Below are 19,378 nucleotides of genomic sequence, written 5' to 3' on the forward strand. Positions count from 1 at the left end.
ATATAGCATTGGCACTAACAACATGACTGGCAAGTCTGTTCCACTCATCCACGATTCCCTTGGTAAACCAGTTTTTGCCTATGTCTTTGTTGAAGCTAAATTTATCTAACTTACGTGTCCTGTCCTGCTCTCTTGCCCCCAAAACCCTAACAACACCCCCTCATTAAAGCACTTGTATCCATTTATAATCTTCACTCAGATCTCCTCGCAACCTTCGGCTTTCCAGAGAGTGCAGATTAAAATGATTAATTAAGTATATCCTCACTGGGCAAATTTCTCAGCTCTTGGAACATTTTTCTCATCTACCTCTGTACAGGTAGATAGATAGATAGATAGAGATAGATAAATAGATAATAAAATCGATCATTAGACAGATAAATGGATAGTTTCATCACCACCTCCCTCTTCTTACTGTCCATCTTCTATTCCTACGTAGCTCTCTCCATAGCTATCAATCATCTATTTATCTCTATATCTTTATTTGTATATCAACCTGTCTGCCTGTCCATCCATCCATCTATCTGTCTACCTATTTATTTATTTATCCATCTATCTATACCAATCTATATATATATATATATATATATATATATACATATATATATATATATATATATATATATATATATATATATATATATATATATATATATATATACATATATATAGTATATATATATATATATATATATATATATATATATATATATATATATATATATATATATATATATATATATATATATATATACACAGTGGTGGATTCCAATTTTAAGAACAGGTTCTTTCTATGAGGGGTTTACCAAAATAAGTTACGACTAAAAGGTGTTCATGGAGGAAAAATTGAGAACCCCTGATTTAAGCTAACAGTAACAACCGGTTCTCGGGATTAAAGAAATTCCAAGAACAGGTTCTTGCGAACCGGTGCGAACCGGCTGAATCCCATCACTGAATATATATATATATATATATATATATATATATATATATATATATATATATATATATATATATATATATATGTGTGTGTGTGTGTGTGTGTGTGTGTGTGTGTGTGTATTTAGTAACTGAAAAGTTTTGAAGTGTTGATTATAATTATTATTATTGCTATTATTATTATTATTATCATTATCATTATACTTATTATAATTATTTTATTATTACTATTATAATTATTATTATTATTATTATTATTATTATTATTATTATTATTATTATTATTATTATTATTATTATTATTATTATTATTATTATTATTATTAATAGGCCCAGTACTACTACTACTACTAGTACTACCATCATCACCACCACCGTAGCTATTCGTATTATAATTCCACATTACTCCATATTCCTGACACATCTTTTAACAAGTCTCCGGTGACCAGACTGAGAGGGCGGGCGAGGCGGCAGATGTGCAGGCAGCCGCAAAGGGGTTGAACAGGTGTGCGAGGCGCGGCGCGGCAGGTGTGTGTGGGCGATTACTAATGACGGCATTCACACCTGGACGTAGACGGGGGGAGGGGGGATTTACATAGATTTACATAGAAAATCAGACCACACAGACCCCATGGTCCAGACTTGGTGGTCTGTCCTTAAACCTAAGTGATTTTACATTAATCAGAAGACTCCAAAACGTTGCATTTCTACTCTAGTTGATATTAAGTTGAAGGAAGTGACGGTCGAGCTTATTTTTGAAGGAGTCAATCGTGTTACACTGGACCACTGACGGTGGGAGCTTATTCCATTCTCGCACTACAACGTTGGTGAAGAAAAATTTGGTGCAATCTGAATTTACTTGTCTACATCTGAGTTTTACGCCATTGTTCCTCGTGCGCAAAGTGTCATCGATCATAAACAATGTTGATCTGTCTACATTCGTGAAACCATTAAGTATTTTAAAACATTCGATCAGTTTTCCTCGGAGGCGACGTTTCTCAAGAGAACATGTTAAGGGTAGAAAGCCTTTCTTCGTAGGATTTGTTGCGCAAGGAAGGGATAATTTTCGTTGCCCGACGCTGAACACCTTCTAATTTAGCAATATCCTTTGCATGGTGGGGAGACCAAAACTGTACCGCATATTCCAAGTGGGGTCTGACTAAACTGTTGTAGAGCGGGAGTATTACATCTTTATTCTTAAATCAACAGTTTCTATTTATGAAGCCCAAGATTCTGTTCTATTTATTTGCTGCCTCGATGCATTGCTGTGAGAATTTGAGGTTTGACGCGATTTTGACCCCAAGTCCTTGACGCATTGAACGCTTTGACTTTAACGCCGCGCATTTCGTAATCAAACTTTTTATTCCTCGTTCCAACTTGAAGGACCTGGCACTTGTCTACGTTAAAGGGCATCTCCCATCTATCCGACCAAGTTGAAATTTTGTGCAAATCCTCTTGGAGGCTTTGCCTGTCTTCGTCAGTGAGAACCGAGTTGCCAATCTTTGTGTCGTCTGCAAATTTACTAATGCGGTTATTGAGTCCAACATCCACGTCGTTGATGTAAATAATGAAGAGCACTGGGCCAAGGACCGAGCCCTGAGGGACGCCACTAGTGACAGGCGCCCACTCTGAGTTAAATCCGTCAATCACTACTCTTTGTTGTCTGTTGCTCAACCAATTCGCGATCCATTGGTTTACCTGACCGTCAATACCTATTTGTTTTAATTTGTAAAGTAATTTATGATGCGGGACTTTATCAAACGCTGTCTTTAAATCAATATAGACTACGTCCAGTGATTTGGTTACTTCATAAACAGTGAAGAGGTCGTTATAAAAGGTTAATAGATTTGATAGGCAGGATCTTTTGTTTCGGAAGCCATGTTGTGAGTCCCCAATTAATGAGTGGCTTTCAAGGTAACTCACAATTTTGTCTCTAATTATGCCCTCAAGTAGCTTACCTACAACCGAAGTTAGACTAATGGGCCTGTAATTACCTGGTACTTTTTGTCTCCTTTCTTAAAAATCGGTGTCACGTTAGCCTTTTTCCAATCTGAAGGGACAATGCCTTGTCGCAAGGACATATTGAATACGGTTGTGAGGGAGGAGAGTATTTCGCTCTTTGTTTCTTTCAGCAGAGTTGGATATACTTTATCAGGTCCAGGACTTTTATTTGTTTTAAGTGATTTGAGGGCTTTAAGGACTTCATCGGGTTTTATTTCAAAGTTAGACAATGCATGCTCGATTTACATTAGTACTGGTGTTGGTGGTGGTGGTGGAGGACTGTTATTATTAAACACCGACGAAAAGTAATTATTTAATAGGTTTGCAACGTGTTGGCTGTCAGTCACTAGTGCACCGTCGCTGTTTATTAAAGGTCCAATTCCACTTCGGATCGCCTTTCGGTTGTTTCTGTAACTGAAGAAGGTTTTCGGCTTATTTTTGCAGTTGGCTGCAATATTTTCTTCATATCTACGCTTTGCCTGATGCACTAATCTTTTACTCGTCGCCTTGCATCATTGTAAAGTCTAATGTTTTCGGGCGTGCTTTGGTCTTTCTTTAACCTGTAAGACAATTTTCTCTCCTTGACTGAGTGTTTAATTTCGCTATTAAACCAAGGTGGACTTTATTAGTGTTAATTCGCTTCTCGCACAAGGGGACAAATGTGTCCTGCTGAGTGAGTAAGTGATTTTTAAAGTTTAGCCAGGCGTCCTCTGCATTGCCGTCATCTGATAGTTGCATATCTATTAGTTTTCGTCGGATTTCTACGAAGTTGGCTCTTTTGAAATTGGGCACCTTAACTTTATTTTCAGTCACCGATGTTTGAGCTCTAATGTCAACGCGCACTAGTTTATGATCGCAGGAACCGAGGTGTTCTCCTACCGTGACATTACTGACTAGGTTATCTTGGGTCGCTATAACAAGGTCAAGTATGTTATTTTGTCGAGTTGGTTCAGAAACCATTTGGCTTAGATAATTTTCCTCTAGAAATTGATCATTCTATGGGACTCACCTTCTGTACCCGACAGTGTCGCCCAGTCGATATGGGGGAGGTTAAAGTCTCCTAGTATCAGTGAGTCGCTGTTATTAAGTGACTGCCTTAAGACGCTGTACATTTCAAGATCGCCATCAAGTGATTGCCCCGGAGGCCTGTAAGTGACAGATATATTTAAATTGACTTTGCAATGTTTACTCGCACGCACAAATGTTCAACGTTACTGTTTCTTGGTGTTTTGTCAGTAGGTTGCAAGTAGCTTTTGACAAAAAGGGCGACACCACCCCCTCTACGGTTTACACGATCATTGTTGAAGAATCTGTAGCCATCTATGTTATATTCGGAACTTAAATCAATATTAGTGGTGTCGATAAATGTTTCGGTTATAGCAATTACGTCAAAGTTTTCTGTCAGAGCAAGACATCGCAGTTCATCAAATTTGTTTCTTAGGCTACGCGCATTGAAACTAAGGACTCTTAGGTTATCTTGAAGCTTGGTAATAGAGGTACTGGAGGGTTCAATGTTACGAGTCTGTTGCGGTGTGAGGTGTCTATTTACACGGGCGGGATGGAAGGACGTGGCTGAGAGTCGTTTTTTGTTGTTCGGGCGTTACGTACGGCGTTGTTGAGGAGCCTTCCAAATCTGGCTGCCCCGATGGGGGACAGGTGTATGCCGTCCCTTTGGAAGTCTACTCTGGCCGTAGAAATCGTTCCAGGCGTTAAAGAATTCGACGTCAAGCTCTCCGCAGAGAGTCTGCAGGCGGTTGTTGAGGCTGAAGGCCTTACTGTAGAAGTCGCCCTCATCCCATGTCCGTGGTAGAATTCCTGAAATCAAAATATTAGGGGATTTAGTCTTATACTGCTGGATGAGCCTACGGTACTTGTCCAGCAGTTCCTCAGACCGGGTCGTGGTGACGTCGTTTGTACCTGTGTGGAGAACAAAGAGTGAGTCATTAGAGGCCTCAGCGGAGACCTCGTCCAGTGCAGCTGTGATGTCGTCAACACCAGCTCCAGGATAACAGTAGTTACGCCTACGACGGGGGACTCTGCCACAGAATTCAACCACCTGATGGCGAATCATAGAGTCACCGACCAAGAAGGTGCTCTGTTCCTCGTCCTCCTCCTCCAGTATGGCAAATCTGTTGTAGCAATGAGTAGGGGAAAGGTAAGCGAGGAGAAAATCAGGGGGAGAGGGAAGACGTTGGGAAAGGACAATGAAGGAAGGGGAGAGAAAGTATGGGAAAGCAAAGGGGGAAGGGAGAGGGAAGAAAGGAGAGAGAGAAGTGTACGGGGAAGGATGGTGGAGGAAGAAGCTGGGAAGGAAGGGGCCAGAGAGAGGTTGGGAATGGAAGGGGAAGATGGGAGGGAAGAGGCTGAGGAATATTATTATTATTATTATTATTATTATTATTATTATTATTATTATTACTGAGTATATTATTTTTTTTTAACCTGCGTATGGTATTTTACATTTTATTAGCATATTTCGGTGATGGTCAATTAACCTGTATGTATGGATCACCCGTACATATTTTTTCTATATATTTTTGCTGGAATTTGATGAAGTAACGTTTTATCTCTTTCTGAAATTTGGTAATGTATTATGTAAAAGGAGTTCAACAAGGGCAACTTTCTTTACACGGGAAAAAATATCATACAACTCATCACGTTACTCTTACAAATATATAGAATTCAACTGGGTTTTTTTTTTCTTATAATAATAGTTATCTCCATCTCGCCATACTAGTTCACTACAAATCAAACCTTTCGTAACGTTTCCAATCACTATTTAATGTCTATATATCCATCAATAACCATCTATCTACAAATCTATCCGCTTCATCCTGCCCCGGTTAATGCTTTCGTATCATATCTTCACCTGGTTGTCTGTTTGCCCGGACTTCTATAATACCTGGGTTGACACTCTATACAGTTTACACTCTCCACCTTTGCCAGTCACACCTCTCCCAGTGTCCCTAAGCCTGCCTGCCGTCCCCATATTGCAATTGTGAAATCTAGTCTTTTAAATCTGTGTTCAATCCATCTCATTTCTGATGCTATGTACTTCTGCTCCTGTTCAGTGCCTTTAGGTGTTTTGTGAGGCTGCCACGTGCGCCCTCATCCTGTCTTGGAGCTCGAGTGGTTTAAATAATAATAATCTCGTCCCACTATCTGTTCTTTGTGTGCTGCTTCCTGCCCCGGCCAATGCTGTCATATCCTCTCTACACAGCCTCGGCCACTCAACGGTCCCTCCTTTCCTGACGTTCCTCATTCTTCTACTTGTCGTTATTGTGCTCCATGCTGCCCCGCGCTTCTAATATCATCCTCTCTATACCTGGTTCTCTTTTAGCCGTGACTTCTACACAGCCTCGGCCACTCAACGGTCCCTCCTTTTCTGACGTTCCTCATTCTTCTACCTGTCGTTATTGTTCTCCATGCTGCCCCGCGCTTCTAATATCATCCTCTCTATACCTGGTTCTCATTTAGCCGTGACTTCTACACAGCCTCTGCCACTCAACGGTCCTCCCTTTATAGCGTTTCTCATTCTTCTGTTTGTTGTAAGTGTATTTCATGCGGTCCTGGCTAATGCTTAATATCACCTCTATACTTGGTTCTCTGTTTGCCCTGACTTCTACACAGCCTCTGCCACTCAACGGTCCTCCTTTCCTAGCGTTTCTCATTCTTCTATTTGTTGTAAGTGTATTTCATGCTGCCCTGGCTAATGCTTAATATCATCCTCTCTATACCTGATTCTCTTTTAGCCGTGACTTCTACACAGCCTCTGCCACTCAACGGTCCTCCTTTCCTAGCGTTTCTCATTCTTCTATTTGTTGTAAGTGTATTTCATGCTGCCCTGGCTAATGCTTAATATCATCCTCTCTATACCTGGTTCTCTTTTAGCCGTGACTTCTACACAGCCTCGGCCACTCAACGGTCCCTCCTTTTCTGACGTTCCTCATTCTTCTACCTGTCGTTATTGTTCTCCATGCTGCCCCGCGCTTCTAATATCATCCTCTCTATACCTGGTTCTCATTTAGCCGTGACTTCTACACAGCCTCTGCCACTCAACGGTCCTCCTTTCCTAGCGTTTCTCATTCTTCTATTTGTTGTAAGTGTATTTCATGCTGCCCTGGCTAATGCTTAATATCCTCTCTATACCTGGTTCTCTGTTTGCCCTGACTTCTACACAGCCTCTGCCACTCAACGGTCCTCCTTTCCGAGCGTTTCTCATTCTTCTGTTTGTTGTAAGTGTACTTCATGCTGCCCTGGCTAATGCTTAATATCATCCTCTCTATACCTGATTCTCTTTTAGCCGTGACTTCTACACAGCCTCTGCCACTCAACGGTCCTCCTTTCCTAGCGTTTCTCATTCTTCTATTTGTTATAAGTGTATTTCATGCTGCCCTGACTAATGCTTAATATCATCCTCTCTATACCTGATTCTCTTTTAGCCGTGACTTCTACACAGCCTCGGCCACTCAACGGTCCTCCTTTCCTAGCGTTTCTCATTCTTCTATTTGTTGTAAGTGTATTTCATGCTGCCCTGGCTAATGCTTAATATCCTCTCTATACCTGGTTCTCTGTTTGCAATGACTTCTACACAGCCTCTGCCACTCAACGGTCCTCCTTTCCGAGCGTTTCTCATTCTTCTGTTTGTTGTAAGTGTACTTCATGCTGCCCTGGCTAATGCTTAATATCATCCTCTCTACCTGATTCTCTTTTAGCCGTGACTTCTACACAGCCTCGGCCACTCAACGGTCCTCCTTTCCTAGCGTTTCTCATTCTTCTATTTGTTGTAAGTGTATTTCATGCTGCCCTGGCTAATGCTTAATATCCTCTCTATACCTGGTTCTCTGTTTGCCCTGACTTCTACACAGCCTCTGCCACTCAACGGTCCTCCTTTCCGAGCGTTTCTCATTCTTCTGTTTGTTGTAAGTGTACTTCATGCTGCCCTGGCTAATGCTTAATATCATCCTCTCTATACCTGATTCTCTTTTAGCCGTGACTTCTACACAGCCTCTGCCACTCAACGGTCCTCCTTTCCTAGCGTTTCTCATTCTTCTATTTGTTATAAGTGTATTTCATGCTGCCCTGACTAATGCTTAATATCATCCTCTCTATACCTGATTCTCTTTTAGCCGTGACTTCTACACAGCCTCGGCCACTCAACGGTCCTCCTTTCCTAGCGTTTCTCATTCTTCTATTTGTTGTAAGTGTATTTCATGCTGCCCTGGCTAATGCTTAATATCCTCTCTATACCTGGTTCTCTGTTTGCAATGACTTCTACACAGCCTCTGCCACTCAACGGTCCTCCTTTCCGAGCGTTTCTCATTCTTCTGTTTGTTGTAAGTGTACTTCATGCTGCCCTGGCTAATGCTTAATATCATCCTCTCTATACCTGATTCTCTTTTAGCCGTGACTTCTACACAGCCTCGGCCACTCAACGGTCCTCCTTTCCTAGCGTTTCTCATTCTTCTATTTGTTGTAAGTGTATTTCATGCGGTCCTGGCTAATGATTGATTGATTGATAGTTTATTGTTGCAGGTAAACAACAAGGGAGAAGGTTAATATCACCTCTATACTTGGTCTGTTTGCCCTGACTTCTACACAGCCTCTGCCACTCAACGGTCCTCCCTTTATAGCGTTTCTCATTCTTCTGTTTGTTGTAAGTGTATTTCATGCGGTCCTGGCTAATACTTTATATCCTCTCTATACCTGGTTCTCCGTTTGCCCTGACTTCTACACAGCCTCTGCCACTCTGCTACGCACTTCAACGATCCCTCGGCTATCAGTGTTATGCTTGCCCTTATCAGCTAGTCAGGTGTGTGTGTGTGTGTGCTAGTAATGATCATCAACTAGCTATATACTGTTACTTATCTTTATTTTTACTTTACTACTTTGCATTTACTTTACTACTTTACCTGTCAACCACTATTTATACTAAAGTTTTACTACTGCTAACTTTTTTCTTCTTCTATACTACTACTACTACTACTACTGCTACTATTACTACTTCTAATCATATACCTTCTACCGTTTCTCAGTATCGATCACACCATCCCCTCTACACAATTTACAAAACTCTGCCTATGATTTTTTTGGTCCCAATTAACTTTTTTACTCCAGGTTACGTATATAATGAGTCCAGTCACACCTGTTTATGAACCTCTGCACAGCTGTTTATGAAAGTCGCCGTTCCCATTACTAGATAGCTTCGTTCCTGCATCAATATCCTTCTTTTTCATCATCGTCATCATTGGTTATTCATTGATGTAGTTCACGGGTGTATGAGAGAGAGAGAGAGACTGATAGAATGTGCGTGCGCGCGCGCGCACTCGTGTATTTACATAGTTGTATTTACCTAGTTGTAATTTTACAGGGCCTGGGCTTATGCTCGTGTGGTCCCGTCTCCGTATCTATAATTATCCAACTTTTCCTTGAAGCTCTGCACACTCTTCGCCGATACTATTTCTTCACTTAATCTGTTCCAAACCTCTATATTTCTTTGTGGGAAGCTATGTTTCTTTTTGTCTCTTGAGCATCTTCCCTTCCTCAACTTTTTACTATGTCCTCTAGTATTCCTGCTGGAAGGTTCCTCTCTTAGTAGCAATTTCTTGTTATCTACTTCTTCCATTTTACTCAATAGCCTATATATTTGTATCAGGTCTCCTCTTTCTCTTCTTTGTTCTAGTGTTGGCAAGTCCATTTCCTTTAGTCTCTCTTCATATGTCAGTCCCTCCAGTTCTGGAACCATTTTTGTTGCCATCCTCTGTATTCTTTCTAGTTTTACTATGTGTTTCTTCATATTATGTTGAGACCACACTGTTTCCGCGTATTCTAGTTTAGGTCTGATCATAGTAGTTATTAATTTTTTCATCATTTCTTTGTCCATGTAGTGGAATGCTATGCCTATATTTCTCACCATGTTATATGTATCACCAAAGATCCGATTTATATGACTTCCTGGTTGCATATAATTTTGCATTATTACTCCCAGGTCTCTCTCTTCATTTACTTTCTTTAATATTTCACCATCTCCCATTTTATATGTCCATTTTGGTCTTTCTACACTTTTTCCCATTTCCATAACATGACATTTCTTCACGTTGAATTTCATCTCCCATTTCTGACTCCATTTCCAAATCTTGTTTAGGTCTTCTTGGAGCTCCTTGCAGTCTTCACTGTTTCTTATATGTCTTTGCAGTTTAGCATCATCCGTGTGTGTGTGTGCGTGTGTGTGTGTGTGTGTCTCATCCTCCCACACCCACACACCCAAAATTACGATGAACCAACACCTGTGAAATATTAATCACACTAATCTAGCAGCGAATAAGCAGGTAATACTATATAATAAAGTGAGAAATAAGATACAAGAGAAAAAAAACACAATACAAAGATATAGATAGCAAGCGAGCGCCAATGACAAGGGAAGAGGAAACAGAGCCTAGGAATAGAATCGAATACCGTTGATTAACACACTATTACCAAGAAGACCATCATGTCTCCCTTTCATTCTCTGCAGATTGTGATAAAGATGCGATTGTTTGTATTTGTTTACTTGTGTGTTTGTTTGTTGAATACGGAAGTGTTGTTTCCTCTTATTGATCACGAGTCGGTACCTGCAAGGCTGAAATTCGTCTGTAGTAGTAGTAGCAGTAGTAGTAGTAGTAGTAGTAGTAGTAGGAATAGTAGTTGTTGTTGCTTCACGTTATCTAATCATATATTTTCTACTCCTGGAGCCTGGGGTCCAGCTACAATATCTATCCGGACGTCTGCATACATTTTGAGCTCGTCTAACTGAACCTTTGCTCGTAACAGTTGAGTACTCCTGCTCTATTCTCCTGGTGACAGCAGATCATCATCGGTTCTTGCAGCAGGACAGGAGCCAGCGCGGCGCCTGCTGGTGGTGGTGGTGGTGGGCTGGGCGTGGCCTGACAGACGGCCCGCTGCCCCACCTGCTCACGTGAGTCTGGTATTACCTGCAGAGCCCGAGGAAAGGTGAACCAGGGGGGGGGATCAGAGAGCCGGGCAGTGGTGGTGGTGGTGGTGGTAGTTTGTAATAGTAGTGGTAGTAGTAGTGGAGTAGTAGTAGTAGTAGTAGTAGTAGTAGTATAAAAATAGTAGTGCTAGTATTAGTGGTGATGGTGGTAGTAGTAGTGGTAGTATACGTATAGAAGTACGTAGTAGTAGTAGTAGTAGTAGTAGTAGTAGTAGTAGTATATAGTAGTAGTAGGATCGGATGAACAAAAAAGTATATAAACTTCTTAGCGGTGCCCGCCCTCTGTGTCTTAACATTTCGTCGCATTGGGCATTGGTCATGTCATGGGTAATATTCATTCGCACAACTAATGAAGCCGAAACTCAAATCAACAACAACAAAACAAAAAAAAAACATAAAAAGGAAATGGCAATAGTAAATAGGCAACCAGCAACCAGCGTGAGTTAAAGGTCCAGGAGTTAAAGAAGCCGAAAAAACTCAATAAACAAAAAAACAAACATTAAAAGGAAATGGTAATAGTAAATAGGCAACCAGCGTGAGTTAAAGGTCACAGCACACAGTCACATGACCGTCACGAGACACTGCCGCACCCATCACGTCATCACCACCTTGGACAACGTTGCATCACTGCCATTATAAACACTAACGCTTATTATCACTACATGTGTGTGTGTGTGTGTGATGTTTGGGGACTCTGGGCTGGCCGCTGGCAACCCTGCAGCAGACGACGCGGCCGCCAGTCACTCAGCAGCAGTCAGCAGTGAGTCAGTGTAGCAGCAGCAGCAGCAGTAGGAGGAGAGAGCAGAAGCCCTTACGCTGCCGCCCCGCCCCGCCCCGTGACCGTGTGTTAGCCCACCATGCCGCCCTGACCTGACCCGTGACCCGCCGCCATGTTCGCCAAGATAATCTCGGACGTGCTCAACAAGTTCCTGGGGAAGTACATCGAAAACCTCGACGGCTCGCAGCTCAAGATTGGCGTGTGGGGAGGTGAGGCCCAGCTGACACGGGCACTGGCGGGGACACATGGCACTGACGGGGTCACCTGGCACTAGCGAGGACACATGACACTGGCGGGGACACATGGCACTGACGGGGACACAAAATGACACCTGACACTCAAGGACACACGGGAACACATGACGCTCTAGAACACACGGGAACACATGACACTAGGACACCCGGGAACACATGACACTCTCGGGGACTCATGGCACTGACACGGACACTCTGGGACACAAAATGACACATTGCACTGGCGGCGACATACGGAGACAGCTGGCATTGGCGGGGACACATGGGAACACCTGACACTAGCTGGGATACATGGAAACACCTGACACTAGCTGGGACACATGGAAACACCTGACACTAGCTGGGACACATGGAAACACCTGACACTAGCTGGGACACATGGGAACACCTGACACTAGCTGGGACACATGGGAACACCTAACACTAGCTGGGACACATGGAAACACCTGACACTAGTTGGGACATATGGGAACACCTGACACTAGCTGGGACATATGGGAACACCTAACACTAGCTGGGACACATGGAAACACCTGACACTAGTTGGGACATATGGGAACACCTGACACTAGCTGGGACACATGGGAACACCTGACACTAGCTGGGACACATGGGAACACCTGACACTAGCTGGGACACATGGGAACACCTGACACTAGCTGGGACACATGGGAACACCTGACACTAGCTGGGACACATGGGAACACCTGACACTAGCTGGGACACATGGAAACACCTGACACTAGCTGGGACATATGGGAACACCTAACACTACCGGGGATACATGGGAACAACATCTACCTAACACTAGCGGGGACACATGGGGACACACACACACACACACACACACACACACTTAGTGGTCAAAACTGGTTGATCTTGGTTAGGTATATTTATGTGTCCATGTCTCGCTTTCTACCCGATGATTCACTCTTGTGCTGTCATGCATATCTTACATTAACCTTCAAGCCCCTCATTAAACCGTAGGAAAGTGTGTCAATAGCAAAACAAGTGTAAAAATAGCCATAAAATGTGTGTGTGTGTGTGTGTGTGTGTGTGTGTGTGTGTGTGTGTGTGTGTGTGTGTGTGTGTGTTACTCAACCAATATTTTCCTACTGTCACCACTAACAAGAGGGTAAAAATAGGTGACATTTCCCTGGGGTGTGTCACAGTTACTAAGGGTGGCACTGTTACTTGGGTTGCCATTGTTAGTTGGAGTGCCACAGTTAATCAGGTTGTCACAGTTAGTTAAGGGTGCCACAGTTAGTACTTGGGGTGTGTGACAGTTACTTGGGGCTTGTCACAGTTACTTGGGGTGGCACAATTACGTACTTAGGATGTCACAGTTAGTACTTGGGGTGTGTGACAGTTACTTGGGGGTTGTCACAGTTACTTGGGGGTGTCACAGTTACTTGGGGGGTGTCACAGTTACTAGGGGTGTCACAGTTAGTAATTGGGGTGTGTCACAGTTACTTGAGGTCTCACAGCTACTTGGAGAGTGACAGTTACTTGGGGTGATACAGTTACTAGGGGTGTCACAGTTACTTGGGGGGTGTCACAGTTAGTAATTGGGGTGTGTCACAGTTACTTGAGGTCTCACAGCTACTTGGAGAGTGACAGTTACTTGGGGTGATACAGTTACTTGGGGTGTGTCACAGTTACTTGGGGGGTGTCACAGTTACTTGGGATATCACAGTTATATAAGGGTGTCATAGTTAGTATGGTACATGGGATCTCACAGTTACTTGGGTCATCACAGGTACTATATAGCTGGGAGATCTTATATGTAGCATTAGTAGTAGTTGTCATGATTATTATTATGATTACAATTTATTTGCCATCCTCATGTTGGGTGTCAGTTGCTTGGGGCATCACGATTACAAAATACCAGAGAGATCTTGGATGGAAACATTATGGCAGCTGCTGACATCAATATGTTATCTTGTTCTGTGGTCTGTCAGTGAGGATTAGAGAATGAAAACAAAATGACAGTGCCACCAATATGTTATCTCATTGTGGTCTATCAGTAATGTTTAAAGGATGAAAACACTATGACAGTTCCATGAATTTGTTATCTTGTCATTGTGGTCTGTCAGTAAGGCTTTGAGGATGAAAACAAGATAAGAGTTCCACCATATATCTCATCTCTGTGGTCTGTTAGTAAGGATATGAAGATGAAAACAGTATAATACTTCTTGTGCTGCAAACGTCTTGTAGAGAGGAATGTAGTACATGGAGTTGGATTCTTAATTATCAAGAATCTTACAGGTAATGTTGAAAATTTTTGCAGCATCAGCGAAGGAGTAGTAGGAATCATTGTTAGCCAATACATATCATCATCAAACTGAATAAGAGAAATGCACTTAGAATATTTCATTACTTCAAGCTTATGCACCAAGATCAGCTCACAGTGACAATGAAATGGAAGTTTTTTGAGGATGTGGAAGTAGCAATGAAGGAGCCAAAAACCAGGTTCTCAGTTGTCTTGGGACACTTTAACCCCTTGACTGCAGATTTCCCACAAGGAGACATCACCAAGCTACAGGAATGGAACAAAAAGTGGCTACTACAATTCAATGAAGAAAACTGTAAAGTCCTGCACTAATACTACATGGGAAACACTCTACTATCCACCACAGAGGCAGAGAAAGACCTGGGAGTGTGTTACCAGGCTACCAGTGAAGGCCAAATCCAGCATACCAATACCACATGGGAAACACTCCACTTTCCACCACAGAGGCAGAGAAAGACCTGGGAGTGTGTGTTACCAGGCTACCAGTGAAGGCCAAATCCAGCATACCAATATCACATGGGAAACACTCCACTATCCACCACAGAGGCAGAGAAAGACCTGGGAATATATGTTACCAGGCTACCAGTAACAGACAAATCCCTACCTATCACAGCGGACGGATTATAATGCCAAAGTATACCAACTGCAGCAGGTCATTTTAGAATAGGAACAAGACACCCGTGACAACTTGGTGAACTTGTAGAAAGAAACAAGGCAAGAGTCATGAATAAATTTTCCCAGAAGAGAGCAAACAGGAAATGGACCTGATAAACCCCTGATGGATAGGAAATAATGTACTTTGCTTTATCTTTACTGGAAATAAAGACATAGTGAAGGATAGAACACTGTTAAATAAACCCATATCTAGCGACCACCAATTAGTAATATGTAGGGTTTTTGAGTATCCCTTCATATCCTCTTGTGGATCTCAATAATAATAAGAAGAAGGATGATGATGAAGGTGATGATGATAATGATGATAAGAAGAAGAAAAGGGAAAAGAAGAGGAAGAAGAAGAAGAAATAAAGTAAAAGTAGAAGAAGTAGAACAAGAACAAGAAAATAAAGGAGAAGAAGAAAACAAGAAGAAGTAAAAGGAAAAGAAAATGAAGAAGAAACAGAAAAGAAAAAGAAAAAGAAAGAAGAAAAATAGTACCAATAACAGAAGAAGAAGAAGAACAAGGGGAAGAACAAGAACAAGCAAGGAACATCAACCATTATTTCCCAGGGTGACTGAGAGCAGACTTGGGCCAGTACTTTACACCAGGCCTTATCTTGACTCACGTTGCTGCACCATTGCTAATCAGATAGAGATCAAAGTTGCCTGCTCATCCTCTCTCTCTTTGTCCTCTCTATCTATTTATTTTGTTTACTCTGTTTAACGCTTAGATGGCAGCCGTATTTGAAGAGTAGCGCCCCAAAAAATTAATGATCTATATATAGTCACTGCCGACCTTAGGACCGTAGCATGAATATAGTTATAAGAGATGTTTCAGTTATCGTCTATATATAGATTCTACCGGAACAGTCTGGAAGTGTTGTTATATTTCTGCCATACATAACTGACTGACAGGATTTTGCATTGTTTACATATAGTTACATCGCTATCTAATGGTTAATTCTTCTACCCCATTTCCCTCATACACTTGGTAGACATCATTTAAAAGTCACATTGTTTTCTTTTTTCATCATAAAGTTTAAAGTAAAAAATAATTGATCTAGTTTTTATGTGTGACTTTTTATTCAAGTGATGTCATTAGCGTTGTCATCAGAACTTATTATTATTATTAGAACTTTATTTCCCATGTTAGCGGCAGTGAGACCATTGCTAAGTCATATTGATTACTTATTTTTATCATAAAGTTTAAAGTAATGGAAGTGTAATCAATCTAGTGTTTGTATGTGACTTTTTTTTTAAAGGGCATAAGCTTTTTTTATTCTCAAGTTTAAAGTAACAAAAATATAACCAGTCTAGTTCCATTTTTGTGACTATCTTCTTTTTTATTTATTTATTTATTCATTCTTTTTTCCCAGGCGATGTTGAGCTCCGAGACTTGGACCTGAAGGAGAGCGCCTTGGACGAGCTTGACCTTCCTGTTCGCCTGGTTTGTGGACATGTTGGTGAGCGGGAAGTGGAAGAAATTAATTGGTCCCTCATGTAGTTTTAGCCTAAATAGAATAAGAACTCGGCGGATACATGAACTCACACTATTCCAACACATGTAACCCACCGACTACATTATTTGATTTTCACTCACATTACTCAGTGTCTCATCGCATTAAATTAGTTTTGGTCCATGTTGAAGGAAAGAAATTAAATGCTCCCTTATGTAGTGTGGTCCCATATAGAGCAAAAATTTGGTGTATACATAAACTTGCACTCTTATATGTAAAGCCTATAGACTACACTGTTTGATTTTCACTCGCATAACTGTTTCTCATGGCGTTAAAGTAATTTTCATCTTCCTCTACTGTGGTATGAGATATAACTCAGTTTTTAGGAAGGTATATCTCAGTTTTTTTTTAGGAAGGTATCTCAGTTTTTTGTAGAAGGTATCTCAGTTTTGTTTAGGAAGGTATCTTATTTTTTAGGAAGGTATCTCAGTTTTTTTTAGAAAGGCAGCTCAGTTTTTTTAGAAAGGTAGCTCAGTTTTTTCCAAGAAGGTATCGCATTTTTTTGTAAGAAGGTAATGCAGTTTTATCTATGTTTCTTGTAGTTCATTGTCTATTACACAAAGCAACCCCACATCTAATTGACAGAATGATATTTTAGACTAAACTAACTGTTACTTTTGCATGACTATAAATTGTTGCCAGTCATGTGTCTGAAGATACCTAACCTAACCTCAACCCACACAGTCATCATATATGCATGTCCCCTCCCAGGCTACTTGAAGCTCAAAATCCCGTGGAAGAACCTGTTCAAGGAGCGATGGGAGGCCACGGTGGAGCGTGTGCTGGTGGTGGTGGTGCCCAAGACCTCCATACAGTACGACGCAGAGAAGGAGGAGAAGCTGCTGCAGGAGGGGAAGATGGCGGCCCTGCAGCGGGGGGAGGAGGCCAGGCAGAAGCAGCAGGAGATGGAAAAAGGTCAGTGTTTGATCCGTATGTGTCAAGTGTGGGATTCTCAGACACTTACACCTCTCTCGTCATCTATTTCCAGAGGCCAAAAAGGAGAGCACTCGGGTTCCCATGAGTGTTTCTTTTAGGTTCACGGTACAGAGGAAGGGTCAAACTACCACCAGGGCCATAAAACTACCCCTGGAAATGCCCAAAACTCCTATGAAAGCCTTGTCAAATTTGTGTTCTTGGGTGCAGAAATGTTTAATACTTCCACCAGGGTCATAAAACTACCCCTGGAAATGCCCAAAACTCATACGAAAGCCTTGTCAAATATGTGTGTTCTTGGATGTAGAAATGTTTAATACTTCCACCAGGGCCATAAAACTACCCCTGGAAATGCCCAAAACTCCTACGAAAGCCTTGTCAAATATGTGTGTTCTTGGATGTAGAAATGTTTAGGAATACAACCCAAGGCATCTCTCCACCTGACATTGACCTCTCTTCTGGTCACTAATTCTGTATCCTTTTGCTGGAGTAGTGCTTGGTGGACTTTCTTGCTCTTTTTCCTTTTATTTATTTTTATTTTTTATTTTTTATTTTTTTTATTGTTGTTGGTATCTTGGAGATCCTTATGCACTTGATCAATGTGAATAAACTTAAGCAATTTGTATTTTCTTGTTTATTCATTTATCTATTTTCTCTTTTTATCTTTTCCTGAGACGTACAATTCAAACCACAACTTCCGTTATGGCTTAATCAATGTGAATAAACTAATGCAATTTGTATTCTTATTTATTCATTTATTTATTTTCATTTTTTTCTTTTTTTCTTTTCCTGAGACATACAATTTGAACCACAACTTCCCTTATGGCATATTAGAATGATGATTAATTTTGAATAACAACTAAAAATTATATGCTAGTTTTTTTTTCCTCAGGGGACCAATCCGCATCTCAGGATGGATTTTTTGAGAAGCTCTGCTCTCAGATTATTCGCAACATCCAGATCTTCATCAAGGACATACACGTTAGGTAAGCTGTCATCTGGAAGTAGTACTAAACAGGTCTAGCATTTATATCCTTGCGTAAGACAAAAATGTACAGCGTTCTTTGTTGTGTATTTAAGACATTTATTAGGCTCTCCTTCTGTCCCTCCATTGCTATAATCTTCTGTATTCTCTCATCCTATTTCTCCTTTTCTTTCATTGCTTTTATATCTCAGCATTTCAAGTGTGTGGAGGCAGCTTATAGTGTCTGTACTCCTACCTCTGTACCTGCTTTGCCTCTTACAATAATAATAATAATCATAGACTAGTGGAATACAATTTTCTAGAAGTCTAAAACTCTTTGTAAGTAAGTGGAATGTCAAGCCTTTTATTTGGCAGAGCAAGAAAGGGTAGATATCAATAGAGACAGGAGAAGCAAAACGGGAATATGACAGGACATTTTGATGAGACATGAAGCCTAACACAACACCTTCAGGCCTAAGACAAGGGAGAGAGGTATTGGCCGTCCACAAAGAGGAAATCAGAGAGAGGATAGGGATGGGATGAAGGGGAGACTCAAGGGCCAGGTAGACAGAGTTGAGCACAGAAGCAGCTGATGAAAGAGCCTGTCAGTTAGTCAGTCAGTCAGTCAATGAACAACACTAAACATTGCAGGTATGAAGACTCCCTCAGCTGCCAGAGTTCCCAGTTTGCTGCCGGGATCACTCTGTCCAACCTCACCATGCAGAGTACCGGGGCAGACTGGATCCCTCGCCTGGACGCAAGCAAGCTGGTCTATAAGGCAAGTACACATTTATTTACATGTTGTTTAACCCGTCTACTGCCAAGCCAATGTTGATTATTGTGTATTGTATTGACCTCGTGTTTTGCTGTTCCTTCTTATTTTGCATTATAATCTTGTGTGTGAGGAGACTAGAAAAGATTTTGCCTTCACTGGTAGCCTGGTAACATATACTCCCAGGTCTTTCTCTGCCTCTGTGGTGGATAGTGGAGTGTTTTGCATGTGGTATTGGTAGGACTTTACATTTTTCTTCATTGCATTGTAGCAGCCACGTTTT

General features: G+C 41.4%; 1 protein-coding gene and 1 long non-coding RNA gene across 3 annotated transcripts in view; one reads left to right on the forward strand and one right to left on the reverse strand.

The window, feature by feature from the left end:
• Positions 1-11,379: 11,379 nt before the first annotated feature.
• LOC126981123 (intermembrane lipid transfer protein Vps13-like) overlaps positions 11,380-19,378 on the forward strand; it is a gene marked incomplete in the record, with an annotated part of 66,210 nt that continues 58,211 nt past the window's right edge. For both annotated transcript variants that reach the window (XM_050831836.1, XM_050831835.1), the window contains 5 exon segments: positions 11,380-11,914; positions 16,286-16,372; positions 17,138-17,341; positions 18,252-18,345; positions 18,975-19,101. In XM_050831836.1, coding sequence (XP_050687793.1) covers positions 11,818-11,914; positions 16,286-16,372; positions 17,138-17,341; positions 18,252-18,345; positions 18,975-19,101 — 609 coding nt within the window.
• On the reverse strand, positions 11,924-16,279 carry LOC126981126 (uncharacterized). The gene is made up of 3 exons (XR_007733748.1): positions 12,522-16,279; positions 12,319-12,376; positions 11,924-12,231 (listed from the first exon to the last, which is right to left on the reverse strand). It is a non-coding gene; the product is annotated as an uncharacterized LOC126981126 (long non-coding RNA).

This window comes from Eriocheir sinensis, chromosome 46 (assembly GCF_024679095.1).
Source record: "Eriocheir sinensis breed Jianghai 21 chromosome 46, ASM2467909v1, whole genome shotgun sequence".
In the NCBI taxonomy this organism is placed as follows: Eukaryota; Metazoa; Arthropoda; class Malacostraca; order Decapoda; family Varunidae; genus Eriocheir; species Eriocheir sinensis.